General features: G+C 38.3%; 2 protein-coding genes across 2 annotated transcripts; both read right to left on the bottom strand.

The window, feature by feature from the left end:
* Positions 1–139: 139 nt before the first annotated feature.
* Positions 140–7,272, bottom strand: LOC111189971 (C-type lectin domain family 4 member K-like). The gene is made up of 6 exons (XM_049472686.1): positions 7,187–7,272; positions 4,022–4,191; positions 2,179–2,691; positions 1,364–1,512; positions 1,175–1,281; positions 140–1,070 (listed from the first exon to the last, which is right to left on the bottom strand). The coding sequence occupies exons 2-6, from the start codon at positions 4,185–4,187 to the stop codon at positions 908–910; spliced, it is 1,098 nt and encodes a 365-aa protein (XP_049328643.1). The 5' UTR covers positions 4,188–4,191; positions 7,187–7,272; the 3' UTR covers positions 140–907.
* A 2,111-nt stretch (positions 7,273–9,383) lies between these two features.
* LOC111189970 (C-type lectin domain family 4 member F-like) lies at positions 9,384–11,127 on the bottom strand. Its single transcript, XM_049472685.1, has 4 exons — positions 10,946–11,127; positions 10,517–10,768; positions 9,590–9,726; positions 9,384–9,494 (listed from the first exon to the last, which is right to left on the bottom strand). The coding sequence occupies exons 1-4, from the start codon at positions 11,115–11,117 to the stop codon at positions 9,384–9,386; spliced, it is 672 nt and encodes a 223-aa protein (XP_049328642.1). The 5' UTR covers positions 11,118–11,127.
* Between the last annotated feature and the right edge of the window lie 1,169 nt (positions 11,128–12,296).

Raw genomic sequence — 12,296 nt, 5'->3', positions numbered from 1 at the left:
GAGCTGTATACTACTACAAAAAACTAAAGTTTGGACACAGCTTAAATTAATTTTCATTTTTCTACTGCATTGTAGATTAATACTTAAGTCATTCAAACTATAAAGGAAAACATAAGGAATTATTTAGAAAACAATAGTGTTAATCAAACCAGAATATGTTTTATAGTTTACATTATTCAATAGGAAACAATTCTTGCTTAGATACAGACAGCTTTGCACCTCTTGTAAAGCATTTTGCTCAGTCAGCTCTGTGCTGAACTCGTCAAGAGTTAATTACAGTTAATAACCTATGATGGTTTGGAGAGTCATGTCTGTCATCTGCTGGTGTTGATCCACTGTGTTGTTTATAAAGTCCAAAGTCAGTTCAGTGATTTCCCGCAAAATCATACAGCACTTTAAGCTTCCCTCTGCTGAAAACTTTTATAGACATGCAGATTTCATTTTCCAGCAGGACTTGGCACACTGCCAAAAGTAACAATTGGTCTTAAATGATATTCTAATTTTCTGAGAAATAGATTTTTGTGTTTTCATTGGCTGTAGGCCATAATCATCAACAATAAAAGAAAGAATAAACACTTAAAATAGATCACTCTGTGTGTAATACATCTATATTATACGAGTTTCACATTTTGAACTGAATTACTAAATAAAGTAACCTCTCAAAGAGATTCAGATTTTTTGAGATTCACTAGTATATTAGTGCATGTTCTATAGTAATGCCCACGTTTATGAAAACTACATAAGGGCTAATAGTGCCCCCTAGTGAAGAGCTGTTTAATCTGCTCTATTACTTGAGCTCTTAAAAACACTGTTAGAAAAGTAAGAAAAGCTACAGTGAGAAATATTACAAAATCTTCTGTAAATACACAGAGTAACGCAGCGCTTTGATATCACTCTCTGATCTTCACTATAATTTAGAATATCCAGTTAAACGTTTCTCACAGATCCCAAATAGAGAGTGACCACAGGGAAAATCAGCCCATTCTAATATATTAGATCTAGATTTCTCGAAGCCTGTTATAGCGCAGTCATCATTTTCATAATTATTGGGTTCTCCTTTAGCCCAGAACCTGAAACACACAGAATCAGAGTGTTCACTATTTTATATCTAGATCTTTTAAGAGCTACTGTGAAGAACTGCATCATGATCAGATTTGAGTTCAGTGTTTCTTACTCAGTGGTCAGAGCTGAACCGTCCACCCATTTCCAGACCCCCTCTTTTACTGCATCAGTCAGACCAATCCAAGCTTTATTTCTACCAAACTCTTTATTAATAAATTCCTGAAATCCAGAACATTATGATACAATGAGAATATAGAAATGGATACATCTATCTCTCTCTCTCTCTCTCTCTCTCTCTCACCTGTTCCTCTCTGCTGTTGATGATCAGCAGGTCTGCTCCTCTTTTTCTGCAGTTGTCTCTGCTCTTTTCCCAGTTCGTCTTCACAGCAGTGATGTAGTAAATACTGGAGCTGAAGTATTTCCATCCCTTTTCAGGATTTGTTTCTTTTTAGAGATAAAGTCATGGATCAGTACACATCAGACCTGGAACAGCTTTCAAGAATGAATTACTTTAAGAATTTCTCGTCTTCTTAATGTGTTTGAGAGCATCAGTTGTAAAGTTGTGGAGAGGTAGGTATACATGAAGTTGATATACAATTAATAGCCCATAATATTTGAGTAATGTTCCAAATTACACTATGGCGAGAGTACTCAACTAAGTAAAGAAAAAAATGAATAAAAAAAAAATGAAGGTCAGTCATTTAGAAAAAACTATTTTAAGAGCTTTGAATGTATCCTCAAGTGCGGTAACAAAGACCATGAAAAAACGTTACAATGATGATATAACTTACAGTACTGTGTTATTTGCACCGGATTATAAGGCGCATTATAAATACATTTTCTTACATTAGGGCAGTGGATTATAAAACACATTTTCAGCGGCACTCTTTTTTGAAGCCAACATCTAGGTATGACGCTGAAAACGTGGACTCAATATCTTAGGTTGACACTGGGGGGGATTCCTATTTGAGTGGACTAGCCCATCATTGTGGGGAGCAACAGTTCTGTTTCTTGCATCCTCAGAGAGTTCTTTGCCATGAGGCGCACAAAATTATTGACAGCTAGTGAGCTATTTTGAATGGGTTACAGATAACAGTGATCAGTGTGTTTACTTACTCGGATCCAAAAGACTCTTCAGCAGGTCATCTCTCTCTTTCCGTAACTGGTCAATATCTGTAGTCAGTTTTGTGTTGATGGCCTGTAACTGGTGATTTGATCTGGTCAGGTTCTTGTTACTGGTCTGTAACTGGTCTCTTTCTGCAGTCAGTGTTGTGTTGATTGTTTGTAACTGGTGATTTGCTATGGTCAGGTTCTTGTTACTTGTCTGTAACTGGTGATTTGCTCTGGTCAGGTTCTTGTAACTACTCTGTAACTGGTCTCTTTCTGCAGTCAGTGTTGTGTTGATTGTCTGTAACTGGTGATTTGCTATGGTTAGGTTCTTGTAACTTGTCTGTAACTGGTGATTTGCTTTAGTCAGGTCTGTGTAACTGGTCTGTAACTGGTCTCTCTTTATTGTCAAGTTGTTGAACCGAATTGTAACCAGTATGATGGCTGTCAGCAGAAGAACACACAGCAGCCCTAGACAAACTGCAGCCAGTCTGTAGCATCTGCTTCCTGCAGTGTCTCCACCTAGTGGTAAATAAACAGAAATACACAGAACCAGTCAAAAGTTTGGACACTTCTCACCTGGAATAGGTTTCCCAAGGTCTTCCTGAAGGAACTCTTTTTTACTGTTTACTATGTAATTTCATATCATATGTGTTTTCCATTGAGAATAAAACAGTGTCTCTTCCTATTGTTTTTAATTTATGTTCATTTCATCTGTTGCATCTCCTCCCTGCAGTTTCAGTTCTTCAATTCAGCTCTAAATGCAAAGTTAAGATGTCACTCAACTGTAGTTTTGTTTCTGTTCCTCAAAGAGGCTGAATGAAGTGCAGAAACTAAATATAAGCACATCTTTGAAGGTTTGTGGAAAAAACCTGGGTAACATATTGAGTTCTGTTTACCTCCTAAGCCTAATAACTTGGTTGTGCCACCAACAACTGCAATCAAGCTTTACCGATAACTGGCAAGGAGTATTCACATCTCTGTGCAGGAATTGTTTTAATTCAGACACATTGGAGGATTTTTCAGCATAAACGTCCTGTTTAAGATCATCCACAGCATCTCAATCAGACATTGACTAGACTCTCCAAACCCTTTATTTAGTTTTTCTTTTTTTAAGACATTCAGAGGTGGACTTGTTTGTGTGCTTCGGGTCATTGTCCTGCTGCAGAACCCAATTATACCTGAGCTTGAGATCACTAACAGATGGCCAGACATTCTCTTTCAGTGTGGTCTGGTAAACAGCAGAATTCCTGGTTCCATCTACAGCAAGTTGTCCAGACCCTGTGAACCTCCTAGATGAGTTCCTTTTGCCCTTTTGGAGTAATTTCAGATTAGCCTGTCACACCTGGGAGGGCTCCATTAGTGAATAATAGTGAATCACTGTGGTTCTCTGGAGTCCCAAAGCTTTAGAAATGACTTTATAACATTTTCCTGATATTGTTTTGGTTCTATTGAAGTAGTTTCTTGATTCTCCAGGTCTGGCAGGCCTGTTTGGCCTTTCACACAGCTAGATTGGTTTGGATTGTTTTTGTCCCTTTAAAAATGAAATCATCATTTAAAAAGTGCTTTTTATATTTACTCAGGTTATATTTGTCTCATATTAAAGTTTCTTTGATAATCTGAAAAATGTAAGTATGACAAAAATGCAGAAACAAAATAAATATATATGGAGGCAAATACTTTTTAATGCCACTGTAGATTTCTTGAGAAAACTGTCATCTACGACGTTAGCGATGTCTGTAAAACTATCTGTAAAAAGACCCAGAAGGACAGAAGTAAGGTTCACTGTCCTGTTAAAAGTCATGTGTGTAGCAGAAGCCGATTTGAGCAAAACCAAGTGTCTGCTTGTTACCTGAGTGCTGACTCTGTATATCCGTTCTCTTACTGCCGTCCACCTTCTCTGTGATTGGATGATGGGCTTTAACTGTGTCTGCACTCTCGTAGATCTCCACCTCCATCTCCACTCGTTCTCCTCTTTCTTCTGAGCGATGCACATTTTCATAATCATCCTCGTACATCTCTCTAATTTACAGAAGAGAAAGAGGTGGAGAGGCACATTTAGGAGCTCCAGAGTTCCTAAACCCATAAACATAATTTCATTTTACAAATGACCTAAAATGACCTAATAATGTTTGGTTGTTATATAATTGTTTGCTACAAATCTTGCTCCTTTTTTTAAAAACAATATATGATTTTTTTTCAGGTTTATTTGCAATATACTTTTACCATTTCCGGTTATTGACTGGACCTGAAGAGCTTCAGGTCAAAAATAAAGGGAAAAAATGGAGATGTTTTTTTGCCTGTAAATTTAATGGTACAATGAATACGGATATTTCCTGGGAAAAACAGACGTTTGGTCACCCTACCATATTTGGGGCTCCTTTGGGGTTCCGTGTCTAAGCCGTCCAAGTCAATACGGGATTTGAATGGGCTTTTCAAAAACTGGCCTCTGTCACATTCTGTGGTAAATAAATATGTTCAGAACCCTGTACGTTTTATTCTGTGTACATTTACATTTACATTTACTTAATATCACTGGATTCTCTGAATTTCGAGATCGTTTAAGGGGAGTAATCACAAAAATGCTAACTTTAAGCTAATGCTTATTAACTGACGTCACAGCACAGCGGCTGGAAGAGACCCCGGACTGGAGTCTGCACAACACCAGTGAACTCCCCTCAGAAAGCGTTTTGGATATTATGCTTCTTCACAGAGGATCATTAAAGCATTTAAACAGGTGAAAACTCTTTCAGTAATGTTGAGCAGTGTGATGTTGAGCAGGGTAGTCTGTGTTAGAGCTTTAAAAGGCAGATAATAAGAGAAAATGGTTCTCAGTTGAGCAGTGCTTCCCCGAAGGGTTTAGTATTTAATTACGGTCATTAGTTTATACTAATTACAACACCTGACCCAAATAATCAACTAACAACCAACTAATCAACTAATCAACTAACTACTAACACACTCACTGAGGCGACAACCAACCAGAAACACCAATTTATTTCACTGCACAATAAAGAGGGTAAATGTTAAAACGTGTTACAGCTGGTTCTGGAGTATCACTGACCTGTTTTAGTGATTTTATGCTGTGACACTCTCAGCTCTCCTCAGTAAGCTCAGTTTATTATTAGGCTCAGCTGTGTGTAAAATGCTCCTAACTGATGGCTGGAGTTCTCTGGTGTTGCGCCGAAAACAGTCCACTGCTAATCTCTGCAGCGGCGCCGGGAGGTCAGTTCACTCCGCTGTAGCATTAGCTTAAAACTAGCATTTTTCTCATTACGACTCTTAAACAATCTTGAAATTCAGAGGATTCAGTGATATTTAGGAGTAAACTGTACACAGAATAAATGCTGTTCGGCTGCAGAAAGCTGTGTAACTCCACCCATCCCCATAGGTTTCAATGGCAAAACAGACAACTTTCAATCACGTTTTTTTCTAATATACTGTAATTCTACCTTCATTATTTAAATGCAGCATCTAGTATAACCTCTGCTTATATTGTAAAATTTTTATATCCCCACAGAATTCGGTTTTTAAAACGTTATTCAGCTTTATACAAAAAAGGTGTGGTTATGGTAAAAGGGCTGGTTATGGGCGGGACCAGTAACAGACCGTCAGCTCCGCTCCGCCCCGCTCTGCAGTCTGTGACCGCGAGGCAGCCCTCAGGGGCGGGGTTATTCAAATAAGTAGGCTGCTCTCTACAGTCTTTCTCCCTCCTCTGGTCTCTACTGCGCAAACTCGTGTATCAGGATCGCCAACATGGCGGAAGATTTTGGCTTCATTTTTATTGAATGAATGGGAACGGAGACACGGCGTCCATCTTTTTATACAGTCTCTGACATTAACACATCCTGTGAGAAAAGCTTAACTGGCTAGCATCCCTTCTAGACAACTATCTAGGTGTGGCGCAAGTAAATACCATTCTTTCATTAAAAAGCTCATCTTATTTAGCTTATTTCAGCTCTCAAAAAACACAATTATCGTAAATAAAAAAAAGAAAATCAAAACATTCAGAATTCTGGGTCTTATAGTTTTTATTTTTCGCCTTATAATGTTAAAAAAAGGGTTTATTAATACCATTTGAATTATGAATGCCAAGTGAGCCGTTTTTTTGTGTAAAAAAAAAAGTTTTAGATCACTGAATCAGTGGTCTATGAAGGAAGACAGGATTTCGGCTCTTGCTCATGAATATTTTATACATGCAAACATATCGCCTCTGGTTGGCTAACAGCACTGCAGCAAAGAAGACCTAAGTTACCTGCCTTCGCTCCACAGTGAATTTTAGAGATACAACCTTAGCTGTAAAGATACAGCACTGAGTGTTGGTAAAGTTAACCCTTAAACTTTGCTTAACGTCAGACACTTAGCGTTGCACGGCCGTCAGCCGTGATGTAGATTCTGCTCTATATCATAAAATCCGACAAGAACGCCTGCTTTGACCGGTGTTCTGTCAAGTTGTGCTACCTTGTGCTTCCCTAGTGTATATTTAAGGTCTTGGTAAAATGCAGAATCAACCGGAGATCCAATTTAAACCTACAGTTACTTACAGAGCTGTAAGCTCTTTAGCTAACGAGACAGTGTCAGCTCTGCTGCAGATTAAGGAAACGTACCACAGATTTGCACCACTTTTACCCTCTGTTTGAACATAGCCAAAGTTAGGATTCCAGCAAATTAAAGCAGGTGAAAGACAGTGTTATACAGTCATAAGCTGGAAAAGAATGAACTGGTGGAAGAAGCAGTAGTATCAACCAGTTGTGTAAAAATAAAATCACATTAATACCTAGATTGACCAATTACATTTCAGGGATAACCAGTGCCGCCCAGACCACCCGCCTGTCTACAGTATATTGTACCTTAGAATATAAGGTAAGGAGTCAGGTCTGATCGCACAGAAACAACAAAAGGAAATAAAACTATAAATAGAGCAAAGATCTAAAATTGATCTATTTGCATGTTAAATTATTTGAAAAATAATTTAAGTTAATCGAGTACATTTTGAGTGTACATAAGTTCCACTCACCTGTTATCGGAGACTCATCAGATTCATGCAGTGAAGATAAGATGTGGTTGTCTGTCTGTCTGTCTGTGTGGGAAGACACTGTTCTGCTTCACTTCTTCTTCTTTACGTGCCCCGTCTCGCTGACGGCTGTTTCGTCTCTAAGGGGTTAAAGGAAGTTGCACAGGCCTCAGTGCGCATGCAGCCCTTCCTTTGGTTAAAGGTGTGACTGATGGAGGGTCGTTTCTTGCTCTTAGTTTTAACTTGATAAGCTTAATTAAGACACTAGAGTTAAACATGCATTAAGAACTTCAGTTATGAGTAAATCTTGCTGATTTTGTAGGTTTGCCCACTGACAAAGACATGAACAGTCTTTAATTTTAAGGATAGCTTCAATTTTCAAAGTGAGAAAAAGAATATCAAAAAATAAACCCAGAAAATCAATTGTAAATTATATACATTTATTTGCAGTTTGCAGATGAGCACAGCAGTCAAGACGTTTTTTTGTAGTTGATGATGAGATTTGTGCACATGTCATTAAGATTTTGAGGCTGTCGCTTGGCAACTCAGAGCTTCATCTCCCTCCATAAGTTTTCTATGAGATTAAGGTCTGGAGAAAGCTATAGGCCACTTCTAACCTTAAAGTGCTTCTTTCTGGGCCGCTCCTTTGTTGCCTTGGGGCTGTATGTTTTGGGTCATTGTCATGCTGGAAGACCCAGCCATGGCCCATTTTTAATGTCCTGGTGGAGGGGTGAAGGCAGGGGAGTTGTCACTCAGGATTTTATGGTACATGGCTCAATCCATTCTCCCATTGATGCGGTGAAGTAGTCCTTGGCCCTTAGCAGAGAAACAACCCGCAAAACCCAGATCAATGTTGATTGATGATAATTTTGTATTCCTTCCATTTTTTAATATTGCACCATTAGCTGTCTCCTTCTCACCCAGTGTCTTGCTTATAGTTTTGTAGCCTATTCCAGCCATTGCAGGTCTATGAACTAGTTTCTGACATCCTTAGAAAGCTCTTTGGTCTTACCCATGTTTGTAGACAGTGGCGCATAAAGGGGGTATGCAGCCTGTGCAACGCACAGTTATAGACTATAGAAGTTATAGACTGTTCAAAATCTTTGTCAGTGGGCAAACTAACAAAATCAGCAAGGGATCAAATAATGTTTTACTTCACTGTATATGGACTATCCAATAAAGATGTCCAGTATCATTATTGGGTTCCAGTATTTGAGTGACAGTAATGCTGTACTTTTTACAGACAGTTTAGCATTAATCGACTCCAAGCTCACTCGGGTTGCCAGGCTGAGGATACTGAACCAACACAAAGAGTGCAAGGCGAGGTTAATAACTTCTACCATGTCAAACAATGGTAAAAACTTTATAAGTACCACATTATGCTTTAAAGACTTTTGCATTCATTGCAGCAAAGATGTCAATAATTTCTAAAAACAGGCTACCTGATAAGACTTTATTCATGTTTGAACAAAAATTATACAGCACTGCAAACATTAGTAGATTATTACAACACTACAGACCATAGATAATAGAAACAGATTGATTACCAGTAGAAACATTAAAACCTCTTAAATAGCACCAAGCTAACAGTGGTTTAAATTCACTTTAATAGCAGGAAGCTCAGCTATAGCTTTTATACTAATTTTATACTATTTGTTGTATATTTCCAGTAAATCCTTCATTTAGTACCACAGTAAAACCCCGCTTTAATTATAGAACCTGCTTACAAAGACACGACAGCTGCTTGAAGGTTTATAGCGCATCCTGGTGGACAGATGCTGATACAGGCATTTTAGGAAAATGAGTAACGCACTACAGAGGTCATGAATAAATACATGATACGTAAGTATTAAGAATGAATGTGCTCCAGTAGGAAAAGCTGCAGTGAGGATTATTACATAAATATAATAAATACACAGATTAATACAGAGCTTTAATATCACTCTCTGAGCTTCACTCTGATTTACTCTCAGTTACAGTCCATTTAAATGTTTCTCACAGATCCAGGATACAGGGTGCTCACAGGGATAATCAGCCCAGGTTAATAAATCAGATTTAGCTTTCTGGTAGCTGGTTATAGCGCAGTCATCATTTTGATAATCATTAGGTTCTCCCGCCCACCAGAACCTAAAACACACAGAATCAGAGTGTTCACTATTTTACTTCTAGATCATTGGAAAACTACAGTGTTCAGTGTTTCTTACTTAGTGGTCAGAGGTGAACCGTCCACCCATTTCCAGACCTTCTCTGTTTTTTCATCAGTCAGACCAATCCAAGCTTCAGTTCTGCCAAATTCTTTATTGATGAATTCCTGAAATCCATAAAAACATTGATTAAATTAGAATAGATATAGATCTCACTCTTTCTCTCTCTCTCTCTCTCTCTCTCTCTCTCTCTCTCTCTCACCTGTTCCTCTCTGCTATTGATGATCAGCAGGTCTGTTCCTCTGTCTTTACACTCCTTTCTGCTGTTATACCAGTTCTTCTCCACAGTAGAGATGTAGTAAAAACTGGAGTTGAAATATTTCCATCCACTTAGCAAAACTGCAAAAAAAAAAACCCTATTAAAATCATTAAAATACGCTTTTCTGAATTAGCTTAAGTATCTGCTCATATGTGTGTAATTATTTAAGTGTCACCGGAGTTGATTGGAGTAAAGAATAACCCACAGCCTTTTAAAACACAACTTAAAACCCCTTAATTAATCACTAATAAAGCCCCCAACAATAGGAGGATGAAGGGTGAAGAATAGCGCACGTACATAAAGACTAAGTTTCGCCACTGATTCAGCATGCTCATTGCTATCTTACACCCTGTCTACACTCCTTTCGCCTGAATTATTTAAACAGCAACAGTGTGTGTGAATATATCTACTGTAGCTACTGGTCTAGAAATGAGGTGTGTTTAAGTGTGTTCAGGTACGTTTCTGGGGTATTGCTATCTTGGCAATGGAAAGCACAAGTGACTGAATACAACCTAGGTAGTAGAGATGGGACCGATGCGATACAATATCTGGATCGGGCCTATATTGACGTAATTAGTGTATTAGCGCATCTGCAGTCTGTTAGCCTAACTAGCATTAGCACTGACAGTTGTATTCTGGTGTTGTAAAGGCTGTTAAAAACAGCGATTAATTTAGTTCAGAAATACAGTTAGCATCGCCAGTTAGCCGCTTGCATCTCCATTAATATCTGCAGTCTGTTAGCCTAGCCTCACACACATACTTTTCCAGTCGTTACGATAGCAAAGACACACTGCCACGCCCTAATACTGACAACTTCAATGGTCTTTTTTGATGGGGTTCCAGTAACCAATAATCAATATATTTACTTACTCAGATCAGAAAGTATCTTCTGCAGATCATCTCTCTTCTTCTGTAACTGGTCTCTTTTAATACTCAGGTTGGTGTAACTGGTCTGTAACTGGTCTCTTTTAATAGTTAGGTTGTTGTAACTGGTCTGTAACTGGTCTCTCTCTACAGTGAACTTGAACCACAGCAGTGTGATGGCAGTCAGCAGGAGAGCACACAGCAGACCCAGACCCACTGCAGCCAGTCTGTAGCATCTGCTTCCTGCAGAGTCTCCATCTAGTGGTAAATAAACAAAAACACATGTAATCTTATTTTATGGTCTAATTTATCTGTAGTATCTCCTCCCTAAAGCTGGTTTCACACTATACACATTTCAGGACACTGGGAAGAAATCCATCAAACTGTATCTTTAGCTTTTAAAATTTCAGATAATCCCAAAAACATTGCTGATACCTGATTGGAGAAAGTGCAGTTTCTTCTTCAGGTTGGTGTACTCCATCTCTGTGTCAGGGTCATGACCTGTAACGGTATCGGTGCACTCATAGACAACCACCGCTAAGTCCTCTAGGTCTTCACTTCTCAGCTTCCCAAAGCAGGACACGTCCTCAAAATCACTCTGAGACATCACTCTGTACAGCAGACTGACAGAGTTAGAGAATTAAAAAAATAAAATAAATTAAATTAGATAAAAAAAATAAATTAAAGTGACCCAAATATGCTTCTGTAACAATATATAAATGGAAAACTATTAAAAAAATAATTAACAAATACAAAAATAGTACATACAGCAGTATTAATCCTACAAAGAGCAGAACTACTAGACCACTGGAAGCCGTGCTTCATTCTGTAGTCCTCGTACGGCTTCCGTGTCTAAGCGTTTTTTTCCCTATGAGAAAAATGAATAGGCTTTTTAAAAACCCGCCTCTGTCACATTCTGAGGTAAATAAATCTGTTCAGACCCCTGTACGTTTTATTCTGTGTACATTTACCTCCTAAATATCACTGGATCCTCTGAATTACGAGATCGTTTAAGAGTCGTAATGAGAAAAATGCTAACTTTAAGCTAATGCTACAGTATTGGTGAACTGACCTCCCAGAGCAGCTGCAGAGATCAGTAGGAGACTCTTTTCGGCGCAACACCAGAGAACTCCGGCCATAAGTTTACAGCATATTAAACACAGCTGAGCCAACTAGTGAACTAACAGCCCTTACTGAGGAGAGCTGAGAGTGTTACAGCATAAAATCACTAAAACAGGACAGTGATAGTAATTTCTTACCTCTTACAGGAGAACCAGAACCTCTGAACACGCCCTGCGTGTGTGCGTGTGTGTGTGAGTTTGCTGCTCTTTAGAGTAACGGAAGTAGGCATGGCGTTAGCTGGGCATCTGTGATTCTGTGGCTGAAGTGTGAATTCAGATGAGCTGCAAGATGCATGCTGTTTGTGTTTAGTGAAGCTCACATGTCATAAATAAGAAAAACCTTTTAAAATCTTTAGAATGAACAGAAAAAACTAATTTCCAACATTTTTTTTGTTCAATTTCTAGTGTCCTGCCTCTATTCTATATTAAACCAATTAAAGTAAAAAAATATATATCTAAAAAGCTTTTCAGACTGAAGCAGAATTAACACACGATTCAGACTTTCTTTACAAACTTACCTCCTAGTTGGTTGCTGTTGTTGTTTTCTGTTTAAATCCAAAAAAATTAGATATCTGTGTAACGACTCAGAGTTGGAGACAGGATGCAAACGTAAGGAGCCATATTTAAAATGAACAAAGTAACAAAAAAAGAAAAACTAAGACTAA

This window comes from Astyanax mexicanus, chromosome 25 (genome assembly GCF_023375975.1).
Source record: "Astyanax mexicanus isolate ESR-SI-001 chromosome 25, AstMex3_surface, whole genome shotgun sequence".
Classification (NCBI taxonomy): domain Eukaryota; kingdom Metazoa; phylum Chordata; class Actinopteri; order Characiformes; family Acestrorhamphidae; genus Astyanax; species Astyanax mexicanus.
The sequence above is the reverse complement of the archived record's forward strand: the minus strand, read 5'-3'. Positions and strand labels throughout refer to the sequence as shown.